Raw genomic sequence first — 26,893 nt, forward strand, 5'->3', positions numbered from 1 at the left:
GTGAGATGAGAGTGCATGGAGTCACAGATCAGCAGGGACGGTGATGTGTGGAAAAAACCACCCGGTCTCTTTACATTGGTTTATGTGCTGTACGTATTATGTAATGTTCTCTGATTGGTTTGCGTGCTGTACGTTCTGTACGTATTACGTTCCTGCGTCAGCCGGAAATGACCGACAGTCAGTGAAGCGAAGCGCTTACCAAAGTCGCACAACAATACTTTTATAGATTTCGGAACTCAGTACACATATAAGGTGCACAGGATTATAAGGCGCACGTCCGATTTCAGGGAAAATTTTAGGCTTTTAGGTGCGCCTTATAGTCTGGAAAATACGGTACATTAAATGCATCCTAAATAACAACCTACAACTAAAAGATGGGTTTTTATACCTTGCACCAATTTGTGATGGTCAGTTTTTTTCAGATTTTTCAATAACTTTTCAAAGGTCCATCATAAGTCCACAAAACACGGTTGTTGATTAGAATGCACTTAATGTTCTATAACTTGTTTTATGCTCTTATGATGGACATTTTTAAAAGCTATTTGAATATTTGACAAAATATGCACTTAATATGTATACAACTTGTTTTTATGTTATGAAGGATCATTTAAAATCGATTTAAATTTTTGCAGAAAAACTGTGTGCAGTGCTCTGGGGCCTTTACGACCACCACTTTCGTCCATATAGGTAATTTATAGACGGTGACAGTAGTACATTTAAAATAACATGTTGAATTCCGAATATGCGAACATGAAACCAACTTAACCAGTTACAAGGAAGAGAAAGACATCATGTTGGACGGCAGAGATCTTAAATAACAGCTGATCTGATGTGAGTGTTGCAATGCTTATTAGTTTGTATATTATTATGGTGCCTAGAAAAAGTGATTGGTGCCTGATTTTTTCCTTTTAGGACCTACTAGCTCCTTGAGTATGTTTTTACTTGGAGCCCAACCATCTTTTTGCCATGGTAACCACCAATTGTTTACCCTTTGAATTTGTTTTAACATTTGTATTGTATAAAATTGGGTCGTGACTTCATAACAATGAGAAAATGTGGGTTTTCCCGGGCTGAGACCAGTTAAGAACCCCTGGTATAGACTAAGTCTACTGCCATCTGGTGAAATATAAAATAGCTTTGAGTCTACTGACATCTTCTGGTGAAATATAAAATGCTGTGATCAAAAAATGCTGTGGGGTGGTGAAAATTTGAATGCGGGCCGCATTTGGCAAGAGAGTCATAGGGACTCAGAGCCAGTGAAAATCTAGGCTGCACTTTAAACACAATGTTATGTTTCCACCTAGTGGTTAAACTAGTACATTTCAAACATGCACGGTTCATGTCAAACAAACTTGTAGGCCTGGGTAATTTGTTTTCAAAAGTATTTTCAAAAGAAGGGACTAATATTTTGAAACTTCAGGCAGGTAGATTTGCTGTTTGCAGACTGAATACATTTATCTGCTTATCTTAAGATTTTGTATATTAGCTTTTTGTAACCTCAATGTCATTCAATCATGCATTTATGAGAAACATTGCAGATAGAGTTGTCACAAACAAAAAGAGCAAATTACAGCTCATTATTATATAAAATGTTTATTTGCCCTAATAGTAAAAACTGAAATGCATCAAGTTTTACATGCATTATGGACACTGTCATTTGGTGAAATATAAAAAAGCAATCCTCCAGGAACTGGTGCACACTGTCCAGTGCTCAATTTCAAATAACAAATATACATCTCGTAACCCTTCAGAATCTGATATAAATTAAAAAATATTTTTTTAAATATTGTTGACACAAACATCTATGTATTTATTGCTATGTAACAGCATGGTTTAACAGTGCTAATATTGAACACAAAAAGCTTCTAATTTGGCTGACCTAAATACAAAGGGGAAAATTCTGTATATAAGTTAATATTGCAACTTTAAAGTATTATTTAATGTTTAGTGACATGAACATGTTTCAGTTAATCACTGAAGACACATGGTTCTGGTCTGATTGGAGTGGTTCTGACATTTTCCTCGACAACACAAAGCTGGAACATTAAATCCTTCTTTGGAAATGACTATTTGCATATGCAAAACATTCAGACAAGTGATTCCTTCCCAGAGAATCTCTGAAGTTCTTGCTGATGTTCTTCAATGTAAATCTAGGTTTAATTAGCCTGTGGAATTAAGGCTTAGAGCATTAAAACCATGCATAATGATTTCACAATAGTCCACTGAATTTTGTATTGTATTTTAGAATTTGTTAATAGGGTCAAGAACAGTTCAAACCCATGTAGTCCCATTATTTGGTTTAATTTTGTGCTCCAAGTTCAACTGATTCACATTTGCAAACATTCAAGATGGATGTCATCATTCAAATAACCTGTTGGTCATGATTACCAATACACACACATGTATACACATATAGGATTCATTTGGGCAAATTAGGTTAATCTAAGAAGGCAACACACAAAATCAAGAGCAATCACACAGACTACTCCAAGGCACACATTGCAGGTCCTGTATATTATGAAACAGGGAATTTCTAGTGTTGCGCTATTATCAGTAATAACTAATTTTTCAAAATTCAAGTTAAATACTTAGTCCTAGTAATATCTATAGCTATTTACCAATGAAAAAATCAAACAAAAACAGAAATGGACACTTGACTGTGGGGCTGGAAGTAATAGACCAGTCTAAGTAAGCAAAGGGAAATATGTTTGTTATTTGTTACATATGTGTACGTTATACAAACATTCTTGTGTATGTGTTTCAGTAAGAGCAATACTCTTAAAGAAATAATATTAACAACAATAAAAATATGTTTAAGAATCTACATTATCAAAAGGCAAATAGTAAACATATTGCAACACTGTCCACAACACCTCTATATGCTGCTCCTGTATTCACTTTACACCTTATCTGTGTCCCTAACAGTCTGATTGGCAAATTAATAGCTTGGTCAGTGGCAGGCTACAATGGCTTTTTAGAAAGTATAAAATAAGTATCCCTAGAACATGAAGAGCTCTTAACAGAGAGAACAAAGCATTGTACAAAGGGGACAATTACCATTGCATTATGTAGAATTTTTGTATCTTTCAGAATTTTCAGTATTACATTGGAAAAGAACAGGACAGTTCAGTCTTTTGCTTCCAGTATCAGTTATTATAATAGCTCAACCTAAGGACTCATTCTGCAGTAGTCACTATCACACATATATAACCAGGGCCGGAGTGGGCCACTTTTTCAGCCCAGGAGTTTCATGCCCAAATTCGGCCCAAAATTATTTTTCCATCCCAATCGGCCCAAACTAGAGATTGACATGATCCGGCCCATCGGGAATCCTCCCGAATCTCCCGATTAGCCACTCCGGCTCTGTATATAACACACAAGATATAATTCTTTCTCAAACAAGTCAGAGGTGGAACACTGATTTAATACCTAATCGGGTTTAACTAAGACATGGCAAGTAATGTCATCCAGACTAAACTATAATTTTGTTAAAATATGAGTGACTTCTGAAGCTCAAATCACAATTTTATATATATATATATATTTGAGCTTCAGAAGTCACTCATATTTTAACAAAATTATAGTTTAGTCTGGATGACATTACTTGCCATGTCTTAGTTAAACCCGATTAGGTATTAAATCAGTGTTCCACCTCTGACTATCTTTTTTTGTATAGGTAAATACAATTGAAAGGGCAGATCACTGGGCTTTGATCAGACATAAAAGCCCATATTTCTCCCCATATCAGTCCCCTCCTGTAATTCCAGTGTTTTTACAAAAGTCCTTCTACAATTCACACCTGAGGAATCAGGTGCATAACTGTTTATTATTAATGGAGTTTAATTCATCCATGCTTTAAAAGATTAATAACATTTTAGATTTTTTGATTTGTTCCATGAAGTGCAAGTGTTTGGTAAGTCTTGCTCTTTTAGGTCTCTATAAAAGAAGACTGGAGATAAGTGCTAAAGGGTTTACACAGGGAGTTACACACATGCACACAAATACCTTTCAAGCTTTCGCTCATACTATTTTCAAGCCTTGGCTTGTAATTTAAAAATAGTGCAATTTTTAGACATTTATATAAATAACTGTTTGTTGTTCATATACATGTGTTGTATATTTTCAGTACACACATGCATGCACATACACGCACATGCACAGAAAACATCTACACATCTAGTACTGTATATGCATAGCACAATATTAAATACACTGTATTGGCAACCCAGGTGATTATGCTCTTAACTATTAAACTTTAGGTGGTAAACCATTTTTCTTAGTTGTCACTTCTGTTAGAAAAATACCTTCACTCTTCCATTGCATTGCAAAATGTGCTCCCTTATAACAAAAAAACAAAAAGCTCGTCTAAGATCGATAAGTTATGGAGCAAATATTTCACACTTTCATCTTTTTGGAAATCATTTCCATGATTTTTGGTTACCTCTCAGTTGTCAAAATATGAATTTGTAATGATTGACCATGTAATATAAAGGCTTGCAGGAGTGGTAAGACAAACTTGAAACTTGTCAATTGATAAAAGAAGTTACATAAACAAAGAACCAAATAAAAATTAAATTCTCCCTCATCTTACACAATTTTTTTAAAAGGAGAAAAGAAGGCAATTGCAGCGAATGCTTAATACATTAATGCTTAAGCTACTCCATACTGGTAAATGGTAAAACCTGATTGGCTGTCTGCTTTTCCTTGCTGGGAGTGATTTGGCTCTCTGTGCTGCTGATATGGGGTAACATTGTTTGCAGATTACCCTGTATCAAAGGAAAAGGTGAGGCCACACCTGCTCCAGCTGGAGTCTCTGATTGGTGGAGCAGTGACGCATGGCTATAGTAGTGTCCGATGATCTTGCTGTATGCTGGTGGATCACACTCTAGACTGGCAGCACTAATCCCAGCATTGACACTTGGTGGGCAGAGTGACACATCAATAAAGGGACTATCAAAGACAGTGCGGTTTGGAGGTGCTCGGACTGACTCCCTGTTTAGCTCCAGCTGCTGCTCTGGGTCTCGGAGCTGAATGGTGCATAAACCCTGGTAAGGTGGTGGCTCCTCCCCATCTGATAGGGAGATATTGGGGGGAAGGTCAATGACCGCATGTGGAAAATAAGGGTAGGTGGATTGGAACCGACACAGATGCTCCCGCTGCAGATAAGGAGGGACTTGGGCTGGTGGACGAGGAACATATACCTGCTGAAAATAGATGTGGTTAGCCTAGATGCAGGATTTACATGCATGACAACTATAAGGTCATTCTGATATGTTTATTAATCCATCTTACCTCACTCATTCCACTAGATGACCCTGAAACCTCTGATGACCACAAACCCCCATCCTACAATGCAAGTGGGAGAGAGACAGAAAATGAGAGCGAGCAAAAAAAAGAGAACTAGATGTTTTTTATATTCACACATTTTTTAAAATCATTTTTGAGAGTCTCTTCCATCAGATTGTTCTTTAGATAAATCTATATTACTAAGTTAAGTAAGTAATCTTTTCAGCAGTTACATGAGACTGTCACAACAGAGCTTGAATGTTTCATTGTTAGATGTGTGTCCGTGTGCATGTGTTTAATACTCACAGAGGTGAGTGAAATGTGGCGCTGGCGAGCCTGCCCATGTCGTGAAATGAAAGATTGTGCTGAAAGTCTGTAGTGGTTCAACAGGCAAGTGATCACCACCACCATCATCATCATTACCACCACAATCACCAGTATCTGTACAAATTCCAGCTGGGCTACAGAGAAAAGAGGGGGGGGGGTTGTTACCTCTGGAGTATGACTTGAGATTAGTGTCTCTGCTGAAAACATCTGGTGTTTTTAACATCTGGTGTTTAGTCTTTAATTTCCACCTAACCCTAGTATATAACTATAATTCACACAAGCAGTAATGTATTATTTGAAATCTATGAAGTAGGCAATCATTAACTGAAATAGACACTGTATCCTTAAAAACTGTGATAGCAATTGTGGTCCTATAGATTTTTCTATCCAAGAAATATCTAAATATATCAAATATATTCTGTTGTTCTAAAATTTAAAACACTTTTAGGACAATGGTGGTGCAGATTTCAAGCTACAAATGACTTGATTTAACTCGTTGATGAACAGTTTACATTTCAAATTGGCAGATAATTTTTTCCAAGAGAAAATTTTGTTTTATCCTCACAAACAAACAAAATCTTTGAAAATGTTTGAATTTTATTGCTGCATTTTCCAGACTTAAAAAAAAGTTATTCAATTTATTGAATTCAAGGGTGACTAGTGGTCACCCTTGACACTGAAGCTTCGAAGCATGTAAAAAAAAACGATGAACCACTGAGTTGGAGCTTGATTAGTTCTGAAGCAATCACGTGACTATGGTGTCTGAAGCTTCATTTCAGCTCACACTCACGTGACTGTTTCAGAGGCTGGTTGAAAAGGAGCAAATCTTCACTCACTTCAGCTTCACTTCACACAACTTGATGGTTGTGTGAGGAGGATTAAGAGAGTCAAAGCAAGATGCTCAGGAACTCTTAAGATTTTTGTGATTTTTAAGTTTCCATTCTAATGAGAGGTAAAAGTTAATATGCTTTACAAAACCCCTTAACCTGTTCTTTGACCATCGTGTGTGTATTTTTCAGGTGAGGGTCTATGGGATTTACTGTTGAGGTTCAAAGATACCTGACTGACCCAATTGTTCCATGGTCAAAGGATCCATTAAGGTCCTGGTCATTACATAACACTGTTTATCCCCACCTCTATCAGCTTGCAGAATCAGTATTCTTATGTACACCAGCCTCCTCAGTGCCATGTGAGCGTGTGTTTTCAAAGTCTGGAGAAATTGTGAATAAAAAAAAAAAGAAATCAACTAAGCCCCAGCACAGTGGAACAAATCCTCTTTTTGAATAAAAAATTAAAACAAAGATGCTAATGTTCACAATCACTAATATCACTAATAAATGAAACTTGTTTTTCCACAAGCATTTTTGTTATTTTTACATCCATACACATTCACGATATACGTATACATATACGTATGGATATTCATACAGAAAGCCGATATGAGATTTGCCAATGACAAACAGGCAATGGACTACGACTGTCACACCTGGCTCCGCCCTCTCCATGTCTGTCCAGCCCGTCTCCTCCTCCCCAGGTCTTCTGTTTAGTTCCGCCTCTCGTTTTGTCTCATTGGTTTAAGCTGTCGCTTGTTTGTGTTCGTTTGGGTTTCTATATATTCTTTGTTTTCCAGGTTTTCAGTGTGGGTCAATGTTTCATTTCATATGTTGATGTCGAAAGTCTTTGCTTCTGTTCATGTTGAAAGCTAGGTTGTTCTTGTTCTACAGTTTGGTTATCTTTCTCTAGGTTAGTTGTCTGTAAGGTTTGTTTCTAGTTTGTCATGTTCCCTTGGTTGTGTTCAGTTTACCTGGTGTTGTATATGGTTAGTTTTGGTTGAGTCACATTTCCTTATATTGTATTCTAGCTGTGTGTTGTCCTGAGAGTTTGTGTTTAGTTTAGTAACCTATGTGTTCAGTGTTTCCTAGTTCGGAGTGCATTGTATGTATTGTGTGTATTATGGTCTTCGTCTGTTTGTTCTGGTTTTGTTTCATGTTTGGTTTCACGGTGTCTTGTATTGCCTTTCATCTAGTGTTTTGGTTTGTTGAGTACGTTCATGGTTGGTATGTGCTTCCTGTAAATAGAGTTGTTGGAGTTTACTTGGTTGTGTCTTATTCTTGTTTGATCTGTGAGTAGTCTGTGTGTTGGTGCTAGTGTTAGCATGCCACGTAAGAGCAAAGCGCTCCGTGTAAGTACAACACAGTTAGCCAGTATGGCTTACTCCAGAAGCCTTGAGCCACGCTCTCCAGCGCCAGTGCGTCCGCCCCCTGGTTACACCACCACCCCAGCGTTACAACGACTCTGAAAAATGTCAAATTCTCATCAACGTAATTTTGGGAAGATAATGCATAATTTATAAAAAATGTGATGAATAAAAAAAAGTGTAAAAATAAGAACCTACCTATCTAGCTAGATATATAAGAAAAAACAAATCACAACAAACCAAACAGATTTCATTTATTTATTTACTTATTGACAAAACATGAAACACTTTAATAAAATGTATTAGAGTTAAATGCTAAAAATTAATTAATTAAAGACGCTACTTTCTCTGTCCACCAGATGGCGCTAGGGTTAATGTCCACTGGTTCATGAGGCTTCATGAAGCGAACCTTTTTTCGGTACAATTGGATGGAAAGCTTAAGTGCTTCAGAAAGCTTCGAATATCCATCACTCATTTCGTTTCTTCCCTATTCTGATACTCTGTTTGAACTTCAGCAAATTGTCTTGCCCATGTTTACATGCCTAAATGCATTGATTTGCTGCCATGTGTTTGGCTGATTCGACATTTACGTTAATGAGCAGTTGGACAGGTGTACCTAATAAAGTGGCCGGTGAGTTTATATTAAGTCTACAAGTGAAAAAATTTACTTTTATCTGCACTACAGCCAAGTTTACCTCTTACAGACTGCAATTTTGCAACTGTGTTTTGATAGCGAAGGTCACTGGTGAGTACTTACAAATATACCTTCACAGGTTGTATTGCATAACTGAATGACTGTTCTAAATTATTTCTCATAAAAAGTCACCAAGACGTTTTTAACCATCAGTGAGAAAGAAGGCAAAAAATTGAGAAAAAAACCAAATCGACCAGACATCACTACCCTTCTAGAAAAACTAAAACACTAGTCCACTGTGCTTGATGCTCCTGATTTAAAAAGTCTGCACTTGTCAACAAATTCACAACTTCAAAGTGGTTTGAAAAATATAATAAGTTTTTAACTTCAACTGCTTAACTGCTTCAACTTAAATTTGAACTTCAAAACAATGTCAACTTTTTTTACCCCAAACGTCACTAATATAAAGGAGGACAAGATATGAATAGATTTAACAGCTAATAGTCAAACTACAGAAACTAAAATAAAAAATGCATCATGCCTAAGAGCAACAGTCTAGAGAATTAAAATGTCAGCAGACACCAACATCAGTATTTCCTTTCAAGTACAAACTCCAAAATAACATGGCTTACCATTATATGGTTGTATGCCGTCATGATGCCTTTTTTGCATGCGGCTGCATAGTGTTATCTTACAGAAATCAACCCAACGTGTATAAAAAAGCCCAAAGCATGAGAATGCTCAGAAATGCTCACAGAGTATGACAATCAAAACACTTGACAGAAACCATGTTTTCACTTCACGCATACACTCAAACATATATACTGACTACCCGTACTATCCCTCCCGTCTACCATATCTGCTCACAACAGGGCCCACAGCCTGTAAGAACATGTGGTGGACAGAAAGAGAAAGAACAGATTGTTTCATTATGAATTACTGTGGCTGCAAAAAAAAACAAAACAAAACAGAAGACAGATGGGGTGGGGGGAGAGACAGAGAGAAAAACAGACATGGGAGTAGGAGGGTGGGAGAAAGAGAGAGAGAGAGAGGGAGAGAGATATCACTTCCACATGGGGCCCCAAGTAATGGTCTAGACAGAATTGTCTTAACTGAATCAGTTTGCATAAAAGAACAACAACAAAAAAAACACATCTGAGACAGCTGAAGTTATGGAGATGAGGTCCTCCAACATTAGAATGTCAGACTACATCTGCATGTCTGATGGCCCTGGCATTCATTTGAAACACTGGAGGAAAAAGATACCAATGAAAAAAGTCACCATATTTCAAGAGAGCAATGAGTCATGATCACTGTTCTAATGTAAGAAAATAAAAGTATTCATAAGCAAACTTCATCAACTGAAAGAAAGACAAAATATGTCATGTTTGTGTCATTTTTCACCATTTTCATCCTGAATGTTTTAGTGTAGAATAGCAAAACATGTTAAACTTTAACTGAGAATTGCAGTCACTCTCAGTCACAGCTAAACCAGAAGTCAGCTGGCACCATACACACTCTAATCATGTGTCTATATTTTCTGCATTTAACTCATTCATTTCTGAAGGTTTCTCTCTTCTTGACTTAACCTCATTCATTGCAGTTCTGTTTGTTTTCTCCTCAGCAGGTCAGCTCGCCAGGCAAAAAAAACATTGTGGAAGCATGAAATTAGACTGGAAATTCTGGGGTTATTTAGAATGCTGTTTTAGTATCAATTAGACATTTAGGGGCTCCATTGGAAGGCCAGTTCATTAAAAGCACTTCTACTCCTTTATGCACCACTGTAAACAAGGGATTGCTCCTCTGCTGTATTAATGTAGTTATGTAACATCAGAATCTGGATTAAGCTTCATATAACTGATCCAGTGTTTACAGTGGTTTATATTATAACACATAAACTACAACTGGCACAAAATTACATTCTTGTGTATAGTATAGCTTGGTAGTGCTCTACCTTATTTGGTTTAGTATGCAGTGATGGCTAAGTTACCTTGAGAAAGTAATCCGATTACTGATTACTGATTACTCCTTTTAAAAGTAACTTAGTTACGTTACATATTACTTGATTTTAAAAGTAACTACGTTAGATTACACGTTACTTTAGTAGTTACATTCAGCAGCAAAATAAATTTTTCCAATACTCACTTTATTGGAAGTGCATTTTTAACAGTAACAATGTATTGAAGCAGGTTCGGTAACCGAGGCAGAAACTGCTTAATCCAAAAATCCCGAGGAGGGAAACTTTATTGATAACGCAACCCTGGCGCGCGCAGGCTCCGCCCCCCAGTGTCACTTAAAGGGCAAGACTCGCCGTGAGGAGTAGGAGTCGCTACAGTATCTCCTGACATTACGTTTGTGTAGCTGCGCGGTATTATTTGTAAATTTATTTGTAAACGTAATACAAGCGAACTGGGGTGGGTTTCCCGAAACGTTCGTAGCGCCAAGTACTTCGTAACCTCGTATGAAACGTACGAGGTTAAGAAGTACTTAGCGCTACGAACGTTTCGGGAAACCCACCCCAGTTCAGTCAGACAGCTTGTGAAACGAAATACCATTACAATTTCAAGCATTTTAAAGTAGGCGACGTTAGTCAAAATTCCAGCACTTTTCAAACGTGGAACACAGTGCAACATTAAAATTCTTCAGGTAAATGTTCCTTCCCCTGTTTTTGAGGGGTGTTTCTTTACACTACCACATATCGTTACGGAAGGACACTGCACAGAATGACTTGTAAAACGTGCTCGCGCTCTCACATGGTCGCGCGCAGCGTGCGGAGTCGAGCGCTACGGTCAGACGCAAAAGTAGAACTGAGCCAAGAAGAAAGCAAAAATATATATTTTACTAGGGAAAATATAAATAGTAACGCACAGTTATTTGGATAAGTAACTTTAATCTGATTACTGGACTGGAAATAGTAGCGCGTTATATTACTCGTTACCGAAAAAAGTGGTAAAATTAGAGTAACGCGTTACTAAGTAACGCGTTACTGACATCACTGTTAGTATGTGTGTGTGCATGATTTTGTGTGAAACTGATCATGAAACCAGGGTTACGACGAGTCAAAGGCCGTCACGGTTTGCATGTCAATTTCCATGAGAATGATGTGAGAGCCAGAATGATGCATCTTCTCAGACTTTTGTGTGGTTTGAGAAAGCAGGAATGGGAACATTTAGGGTGTCAGCTGGCATTAGATGGTGGGAAAAAAGGTTTTACAGTCTGTAAATTACAAAGTGAATGGTGTATCACTCCTGTAATCCTGGACCCTGCTGTTGTAAGCAGTAGATACGCCTGACTGTATGTTGCAGTCACTTATATTTCTCAGGTTGCTAAGACAACATTACATGCCACGGCTGTGGAGACGAGAATAATGATCACAGGTTTGGACACGTTTGCTGGAGTTCATGCCTTTAAAAAAATAATTCTAAATTCTCAAACAGCAAAGTTCCAGCACTATTCATTTACTATCTCCATTTTATTTCTTTATTAAAACAAATTTGTAGCATATAGCATCATCTCTCCAGTTGCACTGTTATCTGATAATCAGATTGTATTCAGTTGTTTTAGAGGCTAGTACAATATTGTTTGTAATTCCTTGCAACAATATAAAATTTTTGCAAAGTAAAAAACTAATTTTTTAACTAATTCTAATTAGTTAGAATTTAACTAACTAATTTTTTTTTAACTAATTCAAGCAGAGTGATGCCCTGATGCAAAGTAGCATTCTGAAATTTATATTAGCAACACTGCAAAGTTGTGGGTGAGAGTGAGAGTAAGCAGGATTTGCACAATGGCCCTGAGATTTAGAACTCTGAGGATTCATCTAAATAATCAAAATCTTGCTCAGACCTTATCAAGTGGGTCAAGAGTTATGCACAATGTATGTCAATCATAATACAACCGTCAGTGCAGATGGACGATAGCCTGTCATTCATCCACTACTTTTTAATGTCATGCGATCTACCCACACTTCCTTTGCGGTCGACGTAATGGGCACCCCTGCTCTAAATTGTACTATAGCAATCTCAATTTTACCATGCAGGCACATAGAATGGAAAGAAATATGTTTTGAGTAATACAGTATATGCTCATAATAAATGTTCATAAAAAGTCCTCAGTTAATTTAGGATACAAATACATAATTAGCTGTGTTATTGCCTACTTTTCCCTCTATGATCCTGTGACACTCGCAAAAGCTCACATTGTTCTCTTTGAAAACCATTGCTATTGTGAACTACACATATTTCAGAAAAGCATTAATAATAAAAAGCTGGTATTTTTCTCATAAATAGTTTACTATTTTCTTTGAAGTCCATGCAGTTATAACTAATATAATATAATATGTGTGTTATAACTAGTCCAAAGACATGGAGGTTAGGTAAATTGGCAGTCCCTGATTCCCTGACAAATTATCCCTGAGTGTGTCTGTGTGTCTTCATGTTCAAAAAAAGCAGTTGTCTGAGTGTGTGTGCTTGTATGCCCAGTGGTGGATGGTGCTCTGTCACTAGGGTCTTTCCTCTCTCCCCTTCCTGCACCCCATTCAGTCCCCCAGGGGGCTGTGGATCCCGGTAGAGAGTACGCTGTGCGCAAAAATTGGCTTCCGCTTCTCGCCGGAGTGTGATTGGTTGTGTAAGAGTTGTACCTGTATTAAAATTGTAAAGCAACCTTGGGTATCTAAAAAGGCACTATATAAGTTGAACATTCATTCATTCATTCATTCATTCATTCATAACTACATAAACGATAGTCCAAGTCAAATAAAAGAAGTTGGTAACTTTGTTAGGTGTTTTATTTGCTGTCTCAGTCTTTCCGCTGCATTAATACTGAGACAGTTAATGCAGAGAAAAGACTGGGTTTATGTGTGTTTACTGGGTTTACGTGTGTTTACAGGGTTTGATTGTGTGGATGTGATTGTGTCTGCAGAAATGCCAGACAAGCACATAACTTGTGAATGTTACATAATGTGTAAATTGATTTTGCCACATTTACCTAAATATTAATGATTGCGTATGTCCTTAAAACCAGCAGACATGGAGCTGGCAACAAAGCACAAGACTTGAAGTTATTCTGTAAAATTACAGTTACAAGTCAGTGCATGATAATCTAGTTTAAAAGTATTACCGTTTCATGTCAAAACATTTTACCAAAAAAAGTTTCTTTGTACATTCTTTTTAAGATGGGTACTGATGGGCCAAACAGTATTTCAACAAAGTAACCAACCTCTTTAATTTGACTTGGACTATCATTTATGTTGTTGTAACATTTTACTGCATGGACTGTAAAATGCAAGTAAGATAGTCAGTAATGAGACTACTTATGAGACAAATTCCACTGCATTAACTGTCTCAGTCTTTTCTCAATCTTTCAGGTTGCAGTTGCTCTATGTCTCTTTCTGAGAAGTGGTTATACCTGTTATAGTTAGCAGCAGACACAACAATGTTCAACCCATCCCTGCCTCTCTCCTTCTTTTTGTTTCTACAGACACAACACTGTCTGTGGGTCACATGGCCACTGCCCAACCGGCTCAGCAGCAAAAAGTCTGGCCCATATTGGTTGTTGGACGTCAGACAAAACAAGCCAACAACAAATGAAAACAACCCACATCAAATAATTTCTTGTAGAATATTATGTGACTTGTTTTTTCACAGCAGCAAGCAGTCCTGAGGACATGAAATGGAGCAAAGGCACATGAATAAAAGGTGTCAAATCAATACCTGAAATGTAGACTGCTGATTAAAACAACTGAGAGGTATTTCTTAGAGTAAATAAGAGACACCAAGGTTTCATTTACAGTCATGAATGCGAACTCTGCACTTGATAGTACCCTGGTGGTGTAGCAGCTCTTTCATTTTGATAAAAAACTTGGTATTATTTTATGATCTTGCTTTTCGTTAGCTCTTTGCACTGCAGTATGAAGGAGTGAGTTTTTCCTTGTCACTGTCGCCCTTGGCTTGCTCACTGGGGGCTAGGACTCAGACACTTGTAAAGCTGCTTTGTGACAACAACTGTTGTAAAAAGCGCTATATAAATAAATTTTGATTGATGGCAATACACCATGCAACAAGGATTTCTGTTTGTTTGAGAATGTTAAGGATAGTACTACCTCATTTTACACAAAACAGATAAATTCCATCTGGATTTCATGTCTAGTACCAGAGAGAATGTTTAATGTCAAGTCACTTATTACTAAAGCTCTAGATTTGATCTACCACAGGGAACATGACTGAAATCAGGGCAACACAGTGATCCTACATCAGTGCTAAAAGCTCCCCTTCATGAAGAATTTTCAGCTACGTAAACATGAATTAGTCATTACAAGTGTTCATGATATGCTTATCATCAAAAAAAAAACATACAAGAATGCAATTATCAAATTAGTCTATGATATTACCAATCACACTGGTTAACTAATAATACATTTACACAACAGCATGCATAAACAAGTAAATCAGTATGGAGCCTTGCTTCTTATAAAGAGTAAAATACAAGAATAAAATTCTTGACAACCTTTGCACACAAACTCGACAAACATGAATTTCATGGCAGGGCACATCCAAGAGAACCAAATGACAATAGAAATGTTTGTTTAATATAAACAGATAAAGTAATTCTGAGCACTCAAAGTGAATCCCTAAAGACACTGAGAGAAATAGACAGACTAAAAGACATTACAGCAATGCATTTAGCCAGCCAAAATCAATAGTTCACCTCATCATTTTCAGTTTCAATGTCTGACACTAAACAGTCAAAACAAAAATATAGTGAAAGCAAGAAGAACTGGCAAGGAGGAAGTCCTTAGTGACATCTTTAATGTAGGCAATTATTTTCTAAAGTCATTTAAAACTGTGAATGAATATAATAAGATAATATCAGCTGAACATTTTAAGTTAGAGAGAATGTTGAAAAATACTACCCCTGTAGAGCAAACCCTCAAGAAATTATTTACCCGTGTTGTTTTTGGGATGACAATTGCAACCCTCACACTATTAAATGTGCACAACATGTGCCTCTACTACGACTGACAATGAACCTTTCAGCTGGAGAGGCAACTCCACCCTGGCCATGCACTGCTGACCTCTGTACTCTGACCTTGGTGACACAGACATGGTAACTGTGGAGAGACAATCATATTCAACTCTCACACAGACAATTTTTCAAATGCAAAATGTGAATTTACATAAACCTGAATTAAGTTGCACTATTACACTTCAAATGTAGATTGATAAGTGCTAGATGGTGTATGTAATTAGCCTGGATTGCAATATCACTTTATAGCTTGTATAAAACAATTTAAAAAGGAAAACTAATTAATAAACAAAGAAACATTTTTAAACCAAATAAATGTTATTTTATATATCTGGACCATATATAATGTTTTAATACAAATACATTGGATGTGCTACAAATTTTGGCACACATGCACAGACATACACAGACACTGTGTGTCCTATGTGTCTGTCACCTGTCTTGTGCATTTAGTTGTGTATTTTCCTTTACATCAATAGGGTAAAAATGCTAGCGCATGACCAAGAACGTGTTCACATATGGGAATGGCATGTTGTTTACAAGAGCTAAAAGTCTAAAAAGGCACATCTGAGCATAAGACTTGGTGTGATTGTGAACAAAAAGTTGGAAGAAGTAGAGAGACCATATCTACCCCTCCCCATCCCTGTCCAACACGTGACATGTCCATTGCCTAATGAAATGTCTAACTGTGTGTGTGTGTGTGTGTGTGTGTGTGTGTGTGTGTGTGTGTGTGTGTGTGTGTGTGTGTGTGTGTGTGTGTGTGTGTGTGTGTGTGTGTGACTGAGGGAATGTGTAAAGGGTGGGTAGAAGGTGGGGGTAGTTGGGGTCAGGACTCCCGGGAGTACTCCCATAAACCACTGCCCCTCCCCCTCTGAACGGCACCATGTCAGAAAACCATAGGAAAGTCAAAGTGAAAACAAAAGACTGACTGACTGGAATTACAAAGTCAGTCAGTGCCTTCTGCTCATATCTCACCATCTTAACATGAACAGTTTCTACAGAACTGATTTAAACCCACTGGCAACTTAGCCATAACTTAACTAACTTAACTTAGATAACAGACTGTAAGGTGCAAAGAACTTTGCAAAGAACCTGCAAGTACTTCTTGGCATTGTTAATGTTATAGTGTATATTATAAGAAACTGCACACATTTGAACTACATGGAAGGTGCCAAAAAGAAGAAAAAAACAACAGCAAGGTTAAATGTTTGCTAATTAACATCAAGACAAGTGTTATGACATTCAGAATAAAGAGCTATGGACGGATGATTCAAAGTTGTTTGGCCACAGTACCAGAAGTCATGTTTGATTACAACCAAAGGTAGCATTTGATCAGAAGGACTTCAAGTCAATTATAAAACAATGTTATGGTGTTGGGCAGCTTTGCTGTCTAAAAATCTGGCCAACTTGCACTCATAAAATTGACTATGAACTACATCTAATGATGCAAAACTTACAAGAAAATCCACTATAGAATAGATCAAAAGGTAGAAATGAAGTATTATAGAATTGCCTAGTCAAAGCCCTGACCTGAATCTTAGGGAAATAGTGGTTGAACCAGGTTTGAACACCCCTCGAACATTGCACAGTGTAAAGAATTCTGCTTAGAGGAATGGGCAAAACCTTCTCCCAATAGATGTCAAGGGATTAGTAGACACTAATATCAAATGGGTCAAGGGTAATATATAAAAATATAGTTGAATAGCCCTGCTATAGACCAACACACAGGTAGAGAAAAAAAGAGCATACATGTATACAATTATTCAGTTTAACTGAAATCAGTGGAAAAATAAAGGATCATTCTAATTTTATTATTGTATATTAGTTATATGAACAATCTCTTTGACTCCTATTTCTTACATTTTTATCTGCACCTTTTTCCTGTTCAAAAATGCCCTGTTTACCTAAAGATAGCAAGACTCAGATTGTGGAACAATACAATAATCATAATTATTATAATAATTATGTATTAACTATTGTATTATAATAATTATAGTAATAATTATATTATAATAACATTTTACTAATTATTATATTATTATAAGAATATCCTTAGTAGACTGGAGTTCACTTTCCAGTCTGGCTACATGCTTATCTGAAATCAAGATTAAGCTACCATACAGGTCAAGACAGGAATGAGGATGTCTTTTCAATACTAGTCGAGACAGTTTAAAGTTGACACATATCCTGACCCTATAACCCCCTGAGAAGGAATGTGAGACCATTTTGAATGAAATATGAGTGTAAGACAAGTGAACTGAAAAGTACTGGCTTAGGGTTTAATGAAATAGTCAGTAGCTTGTTGGTGCATGATTTATGTAGACATTGCCCAGTGCTGTGATGTATCACCACAAATGTCTGCTTCACCTGATTACAAACAGGAAGTTCTGTCCCAGTGACCCCAAGATGGAAATGGGAAATAGAAAGATGAGAATAAGTATTTGTAACCACTGTTACAAAGTTACTTATATGTGTGGTGCCCCACATTTCTTACTTTTTATTCAAAAAGAAAAGAAAGAAGAACAGTGTGAGCTCTCCAAAACCCTGGCAGGGAGACAAAGCTTGAAAAGTCATGGCAGACACACTTGGGGTTCATCTTCTGCATCTAGCATTATCTCAGTTTGAAATTTCTGTGCAGTGTTTTTAAACATCTGGGGCTATATCACCCTTTGCTATTATTCCTTCCTATTGGAAGGAATGCAAAACTGAATGTCTGGAAAACCACTAGTTGTAATTAAGTGACACAGTCAGCAGGCATGTAGTTTGTGAGGTGTGTGTGTGTGTGTGCGTGTGTGTGTGTGTGTGTGTGTGTGTGTGTGTGTGTGTGTGTGTGTGTGTGTGTGTGTGTGTGTGTGTAAGAGAGTGTGTGTGTGTGTGTGTGTAAGAGAGTGCGTGTGTGTGTGTGTGTGTGTGTGTAAGAGAGTGCGTGTGTGTGTGTGTGTGTGTGTGTGTGTGTAAGAGAGTGTGTGTGTGTGTGTGTGTGTGTATATACATATGCCTAATAATAATAAAATACTTTTTGGATATTTTTTACCCTTTCATTTAACACTGCCCCCCTTCCTCTCTTAACTGTTATTGTTTCTCTCTTCCATAAAGCATACAATCAAGCAAAACTCACTGTTTATGTGAATGAAAATGAACCATGGAATGAAAAATGTAAAAATTACTGAGTGAGCATGTTGAATACAATGATACAGTATTCAGATATTTGTACAATAATGTTCTCAATACACACAACAGAATAAGTGAGTTAGCAACTATATAATCTAACAAAAGAAGAAAATACTGAGAAGCCAAATTATAAACAGTCACAGCTAGTGTGTGCAGCTCAAACCACTGATACCAAGTTCAATCACTCCAATCTACAATAAAACATCATTTTTTGTGTAATTCAATGAGATTGGGAGATGTCAGGAAGCTACTGTCTGAGCAAGAAATTAGTCACAGCAAATTAGGTAAAACATAATGCTCAGTCAAATCCCAGCCAAGGATTTTAGAGCAGTGAACACATCACACACAGTCAGCTGATATTGAACTTCTGACTGTCACATCCGGACAGTTAAAAAAATTAGAAAATGTCTACATTCTTCTCACAAACAAATGATTAAGTAAAACAGCATAATTATTTCATTTTCTAAAATGGTGCAAAAAATCCTAAACATATTTTTCAATTCAGAAAGATAAGCAGTACGCTACACCAAACAGAAAATCAGCTGCAGTGTTGTTTAAAACTTCAATAACAGTTTGTACAAATAAGAGAATGCACTGGTTACAGACGTGCTCGTTAGGTACCTAAAAAGAAACGAAACTTGTATTCAACTTGTATGCAAAGACTTATTCGTTTGTACTTGATGTAGACCGTACACTGATTTGCTTGCTAATTATTCAATGTATTTATAAACAGTATAACTATAACAAGTGGCCTAATTTGAGCCGAACACTGTTGAATGACTAACATAAGTCAACTTTTTTGTGACATCAAGGAAAAAAAAACAAAATGCACACAAAATGGTTTAGTCAAACATTACCAAGATCTTCTGACAAATAAAAGTAATTTTGTCGTGATCAAAATAAACTAATCTTAAATACATAACAGTGTTTGCGCATCTATCGTAGCTGAGCGATTAACCCCAAATAGGAAGCCTACCAGTCAACTTGAACCGAGACAATTGACAAATTACGAACTACTTAAATAAGACAGCTGTGATATTAAATGGCCAGATATGAAATGGGAAGATAAACGTATTAAGAAACTTTTTCAGTAGCTTAGCGTTACTGTAAACATAATATTAAAAATTAGATTGACATACTTACTGATCGCCATACTTTGGTACGAAGTAGAGCGTTTGCAATTACATGTACAGGATACATTGGTCTGGATGTCCTCTGTATCGTTTATTAGATCCATAAATATCAACATTTAAAATATGGAGACGTGTTTGGTATGTAGAATGCCGCTTTTATTCGTCCCAGTAGCTTTCTTTTCAACTCTTGTTGAGAGCTCGCTATCGTCAAAACTCATAATGTAATGAAGTGTTACTCGTCTTACTAAAAAAAGCGAATACCTTTCCTGTGAAAAATAGGGGTCTGTTGCAGCTTGTGTCTATGTCTTCCTCACCCATCCCCGGGATGCGATCGAGACTTTGTATTCCAATAATTTCTAATATTATATTCTAATATTATTATATATTACTAGACAGTTTGTGCTACTTTCTACTCGTCTCGCTGGGGGACTTCTGCGCTCACCTTATTCAAGTCCAAGTAGGCTGAGCTTTGAGATGGGAGGGATCTTCAGGCAGAAAGGATTACGTCAATACCAGACTTTCAGGGCTGTGGTTTCGTGGCTGCGTCAGGGCGTTATGGCCTATGGAGCTAAATATGTACGTGCATTTTTAAACCAATACATGCCCATTAAACCAAGATGGCGCCGTTGTACGTGGCTTGCCGTCTCTCTCGTTTGTTGTTAGTTTTGTTACTTAGTGTAATACTTTTTAAGTCAGTTTTACCACTACATGTGTATGATCGTCAAGCCCTTTTAAACATTTTACACGATGTAAACGGAAACTTGAATTTCCAGATACCTTTTCAGTTTTCCATCCCTCCTTACCTGTGGCGCTCTTCCACTGTTTTGCTTCCTGCTGTTCGCCGCCGTAGAAGACGGGGTAAGAGAAGCGGACGGCTGGTGAAGCTTCGAGCCCATCTGGCACTGTTTGCGGGCGACTCTTCGGCTTCTTTTTTTCCTAGGAGTCCTCGACCATTTGGTTATTATGATGTGCGTCGGCCTATGAAGTACTGTTATCGTTGGCTTCAACCGGTGAACTTCGACCTTGGCCAAACGTATCCCTGCCGTCGACATGTGAAGATCTGCAGACGGAGCCGTATTAATGATAATCTTCGCCCTCTTGGCCGTGCAGATCGGGAAACGGACCAGGGCTCCATTCGTATGGCCGTGTTGAACACCAGATCCTTGGCCAACAAAACGTTCATTTTAAACGACTTTTTTCGCTCCCATTCTTTGGACTTTCTTTTGCTGACAGAGACGTGGACGCAGCCAGGTGATAATAGCGCCTTCTCTGAGCTCCTCCCCCCTGGATGTTCTTTTTTTAGTTCACCACGACTGTTAGGTCGTGGCGGAGGTATTGCTACAATCTATAGAGAGAAATTCAAATGTAGACTATTACCTCCTATGACTTACTCTTCTTTTGAGTTGCAGCTGTTTGTTGCTGAATTTGCTCACCCAGTACTATGTGCCGTTGTCTATCGTCCTCCTAAATATAATAAGGACTTTTTACAACAGTTCTCTGAGTTTTTGGCAGACATTACTCTTAATTATGATTATTTTTTAATCTGTGGGGATTTTAATATCCATATCTGTTGTTCCTCTGACCATCTTGCATCTGAATTTTTAAGTGTTTTGGCATCTTTTAATTTGACTCAGATGGTCAATGGTCCCACACATCACCTTGGACATACCCTGGATCTTGTTATTTCTTGTGGATTGTCCATTTCTAGCTGTGAAATATTTGAGACCGCTATCTCAGATCATTTCCCTATTTTTATTGTCTTTGATGTTCCTTCTTTTAAAAGTAGACCACTGATGGCAGGATGTTATCGTCGTTTTTTACCACCCTCAGCAGCTGAGCAGTTTGCCACTGCATTTACTGATTCTCATGTAAATACATTAAGTACCTCAACCTGTCCTGACAGCTTGCTTGATTCTTTTCATGAAGTGTGTAACACAATTTTAGACTCTGTTGCCCCTATTAAATTTAAACCGGCTAGTTACAAAGCTGAGCCTTGGTTAAATGATACCACCCGTGCATTTAGGAGACAGTGCCGTAAAGCCGAACGAAAATGGAGGAAAGATAAATTATTAGTATCATTGGCAAATCTTAGAGACAACCTCATGCAGTACCAGAGGTCAGTTAAGGAAGCAAAGTGTCAATTCCTGTCTAATCTTATTTCAACTAGTAATCACTCATCCAGGGTGCTATTTCACGCAATTGACTCTGTTCTAAATCCTCCAACTTCTGTTTTGCTTGAGACATCAGTTTTAACGTGCAATAACTTCCTTTCACATTTTATTGACAAGGTGGCATCTGTGAGACATTCTACTGTTATGTCTGAAATTCTTAATTTCCAAGTTGGTCCTATCTCAGCCGCATTTGAGCAATTTGAACTGGTGTCTTGTTCTTCTTTAAAGAACTTAGTTAGTCAGATGAGACCCACAAACTGTCCTCTTGATTGTCTTCCTTTTAAGTTAATGAAGGAAGTGTTTGATACTGTTGGTCCTGTTCTTGTAACTGTTATGAACTCCTGTCTTAGTTTAGGGATTATGCCCAGTATCTTTAAACATGCTATTGTTAAACCTTCTCTTAAAAAACCGCACTTAGATCCCTCAGTTTTATCCAATTTTAGACCAATTTCTCATTTATCTTATCTTTCAAAACTCTTAGAGAAAATAGTTCATATACAGGTGCAGGCCTTTTTACAATCAAATGACATTTTTGAAAAATTCCAATCAGGTTTTAAATCAAGGCATAGTACTGAGACTGCTCTGCTGAAAATCCACAATGATATCGCTATGTCTGTAGACAGTAGATGTCCTGTGATCTTGGTTTTGCTGGATCTAACAGCTGCGTTTGATACGGTGGACCATTCTATTCTTTTATCTCGCTTGGAGCACGTCGTCGGTATTCGTGGCACTGCTTTGAAGTGGTTCACATCTTACTTGAACGATAGAACGTTCTCAGTTATGATAAATGACGCCTCTTCTTCGTGTGCACCTCTTTCATGTGGAGTCCCCCAAGGTTCTATCCTTGGTCCCCTCCTGTTTTCCCTATATATGTTGCCACTTGGGGAGGTTATATCTGCACATAATGTTTCTTTTCATTGTTACGCAGATGACTTACAGATCTACCTGGCTCTAAAACCACACGTGATAAATCCGATGCTATCTTTTATCAATTGTGTAATTGATGTTAAACAGTGGCTAAATCATAATTTTCTGTTCCTGAACCAACAGAAAACTGAATGTATTTTATTCGGTGATGCTACTGCCATGGACCTCAGTGGTTTACCTTTTAAGCTAAATACTACTGTCAGAAATCTTGGGGTATTATTCGATCAGGAACTCAACTTCGATAAACAAATTAATTCTGTAGTTAAATCCAGTTTTTATCATTTGCGTCTGCTGGCCAAAGTCAAATCTTTTGTAGATCATACTGATTTAGAGAAGGCAATCCATGCTTTCATTAGCTCCAGACTTGACTATTGTAACGGCCTATATACTGGTGTTCGTCAATCTTCTCTGAGACAACTTCAGCTCGTCCAGAACGCAGCTGCTCGTCTCTTAACTAACACCTCCAGACGCGAACATATTACACCTGTTTTGTTTAATTTGCACTGGCTTCCTGTTCAATATAGAATTAATTTTAAAATCTTGATGTTTGTTTTTAAAGCATTGAACGGATTGGCACCATTGTACTTAACTGATCTCTTAAGTTTTCCCGCACACGAGAGATCCTTGAGGTCATCGAATCGTCTTTTATTAGACGTTCCGAGAACTAGATCTAAGCGTTGGGGTGATCGGGCTTTCTCTGTAGCTGCACCCCGACTTTGGAATAATCTTCCCTTAGATCTTCGGTTAATTTCTGATCTGAAACCTTTTAAATCTAAGCTTAAGACTTTTCTGTTTGAACAGGCTTTTAATACCATGTAGTGGACTGATTTTGAGAAGTATTCTGACAATACTTCCGATGTATGCATTCCTGATGTTTTTACTGTATATTAATGTAATTTCATTTTATTGTAAAGTGCTTTGGTCACCTTAGTTGGTTGTTGTAAAGCGCTATATAAATAAATAAATCAATCAATCAATCAATCAATCATTTTTTATTTGAGAACTTGTAAACTAAAAGTTGCATTTCTATTTTTGATGCGAGAACTTGTAGAATAAAAATCTGAGTGTGAATGTTAAAAAAATCACTGTCAGGAAATGTGCACGAATTCAGCACAACTACAGATCTGCCCACCTCGACTTTTGCAACGCATATGTAGTGGGCGGAGAATTGGGGGATGGGACAAAAATCGTAACTCAACTTACTTTTCATAGCAAAAAAAAAGGAATTGGAGGCAAAACAATTGCGGATGGCACTTTGACTACCCGATCTGTTGTACACCCTGCCCGATCCGTAGGCTACCGAGCATGCGCGAGAAAATGTGCGCATGCACGTTGCGATTGGCCCAGGCACATATCGGGCAGACATTTTGCGCATGCGTTAACACTTTACGACACCTTTGTAAACAGTTAAAAATAATAATAGTAGTAATAATAACAATTAAATAATAATAGTAATAGAAATAATAATAAATTATATTTATTATAATTGTAACTGCGGATATATACATACACATACATTATAATATATATATGAGAGATAGATTTATACATTGGTTACATTAGGGAGAACATTGGTTTGGGGTGCAAGAAGTGTTGTTATAAAATAATGAAGGATTTCAGATTTTATGGCGAGTTAAAGGAATATATCTCCCACGGTTTATTCAAACTGTGTATCTGAAAACTTTATAGTTAAAGGTAAGTTAAATTCAAACCATGTTCCTAAGAACAGTTGATCCTGTCGTGGAATATAAAGTTAATAACTATGGTGGAACGTTTTCTTTTTATGTTTAGATATGTTTAGTATGTTTTCTTTATAGGTCTAGATATGTTTAGACCGGCAATAACCCTGTCTCTAGTGCCTCGTACACCATGATGGTAACACCACTGCCAGGGTTATTATGACACTCGATCAGAGCAGACCTATTTTCCTCTTCAGTCAACATAACCAAACGCATATAATTTTTGTTTGGTCCGATGTAAAACATTCGGTAATCTAAAAATAAAAAGAAAACGTTCCACCATTGTTATTTATAAACATATTTATAAGAACTTTATATTCCACGACAGGGCCGACTGTTAACTTAGGAACATGGTTTGAATTTAACTTACCTTCAACTATAAAGTTTTCAGATACACAACGAATTTCACGTCGCATATTTTTGTCACAAGTCGATTTGAATAAACCGTGGGAGATATACTCCTTTAACTCGCCATAAAATCTGAAATCCTTGGCTGTGTTCGAAATAGTCCTACGAAATAGTACTACATACTACTGGCATACTGATCGAGCACCAAATCAGTATGTCGTATGCAGTATGTGACCAAAATGAAAATTTCCAGTAGGCAAAACATACCCGGATGACCTACTACTTCCGCAAAATATTCCAGTACGCGAACAGAGCTATCTTCGTGGTGTACTGCATCCCATCATGCAACGCCACGTTCACGTGACTCCGTAGTGTGCTTTGCTTTTGTCGCATACTGGAAACTGTACTGCATACTACTATGAGGACCAGTATGCAGTATATACTGAGTCCGGTATGCAGTATCCAGTATGTAGTAGTCTATTTCAAACACAGCCCTTCATTTTTTATTACAACGCTTCTCGTACGATCACATACTCCGTTCACTACTTCGCATCTAGTAGTGTCGTAAAGTGTTAACGCATGCGCAAAATATCTGCCCGATACGTGCCTGGGCCAATCGCAACGCGCATGCGCACATTTTCTCGCGCATGCTCGGTACGGATCGGGCAGGGTGTACAGATCAGGTAGTCACAGGCACAAAGCAGGGGCGGATCTACAGGTGGGCCTGGGTGGGCAGCTGGGCCCGCCTAATCACAAGCTCAGAATACAGTTTTCCATATGAAAATAAACTATAATTGATTTTTATGTATATATTTAAACATTTGTTCAGTTTCACAACAATCGCTAAACGATTGTTTAGTCCCCTCGCCCGCTCAACAATCGCGGTGCCGATTTAAATGGACATGTTGGTGGAGGGAACAGTGGTGTTGAGGAGGTGTTGGGTAGATATGGTGTTAATGAAAGGAATACGGAAGGACAAATGGTGGTAGATTTTGCTAAAAGGATAAAGATGGCTGTAGTTAACACTAAGAAAAAGGAAGAGGACAGGGTAACATATAATAGTGGGGGAAGATGCACACAGGTCAACTATATCCTCTGTAGATTGCAAGGTGTTACCAGGGGAGAGTATAGCTAAACAGCATAGGATGGTGATATGTAGGATGGATTTGGAGGTGAAGAAGAGGAAGAGAGTGAGAGTGGAACCTAAGATCAGGTGGTGGAAGTTAAAGGATGAAGACTGTGTGTAAAATTCAGGGATGAGGTGAGGCAGGTACTGGGTAATGGTGGTGGTGTTCTGGATACCTGAGATGAGACTTCAAATGCAGTGAGGGATGTGGCTAGGAAGGTACTTGGTGTGACCTCAGGACAGAGGAAGATAGACAAGGAGTCGTGGTGGTGGAATGAGGAAGTTCAGGAAAGTTTGAGAGGAAAGCGGTTGGCTAAAAAGAATTTGGATTTTTAGCGAGATGAAGAAAGTAGACAGAGGTACAAGGAGATGTGTCACAAGGCAAAGAGAGCAGTGGCAGAAGCTAAAGAGAAGGCATATAGTTGGACACTAAGGAAGGGGAAAAGGATCTGTAGGCTACATATTGGCCAGACAGAGAAACCATGATGGGCAGGATGTGCAGCAGGTTATGATGATAAAGGATAAAGATGGAAATGTGTTGTCTGATGAGGAGAGTGTCTTGGGAAGGTGGAAGGAGTATTTTGAGGAACTGATGAATCAAGAGAATGAAAGGTAAAGAAGGTTAGAAGAGGTAGAGGTTGTGAATCAGGAAGTACAAGTCAAGACTAAGAATCGACCGCGATATAATACTTAATTTGTCTCCATTCGACACCCCCCCCCCGTCAACAATTTACAATCGGTAAATTACACTGTCATGCTTGCCATGGTGGCCCTTCAAGCAGCTTTACCTTTATTTGTGGCCCGGCTCCTC

The 26,893-nt window shown here is 37.8% G+C and overlaps 1 protein-coding gene across 7 annotated transcripts; it reads right to left on the minus strand.

Moving 5' to 3' along the window:
• Nucleotides 1-3,605: 3,605 nt before the first annotated feature.
• On the minus strand, nucleotides 3,606-26,888 carry pmepa1 (prostate transmembrane protein, androgen induced 1). 7 transcript variants are annotated; one of them, XM_077013705.1, is made up of 5 exons: nucleotides 20,033-20,202; nucleotides 6,682-6,823; nucleotides 5,593-5,747; nucleotides 5,293-5,346; nucleotides 3,606-5,204 (listed from the first exon to the last, which is right to left on the minus strand). In XM_077013705.1, exons 1-5 carry the CDS (start codon nucleotides 20,087-20,089, stop codon nucleotides 4,656-4,658), a joined length of 957 nt encoding a protein of 318 aa, XP_076869820.1. In that variant the 5' UTR covers nucleotides 20,090-20,202; the 3' UTR covers nucleotides 3,606-4,655. The 7 variants fall into 7 exon arrangements, with proteins under 7 accessions (XP_076869820.1, XP_076869822.1, XP_076869826.1 ...); XM_077013707.1 differs by having other exon boundaries at nucleotides 6,748-6,823; nucleotides 19,782-20,192; XM_077013711.1 differs by lacking the exons at nucleotides 6,682-6,823; nucleotides 20,033-20,202 and adding an exon at nucleotides 26,871-26,888.
• Between the last annotated feature and the right edge of the window lie 5 nt (nucleotides 26,889-26,893).

The sequence above is a fragment of the Brachyhypopomus gauderio genome, chromosome 8, assembly GCF_052324685.1.
Source record: "Brachyhypopomus gauderio isolate BG-103 chromosome 8, BGAUD_0.2, whole genome shotgun sequence".
Classification (NCBI taxonomy): Eukaryota; Metazoa; Chordata; class Actinopteri; order Gymnotiformes; family Hypopomidae; genus Brachyhypopomus; species Brachyhypopomus gauderio.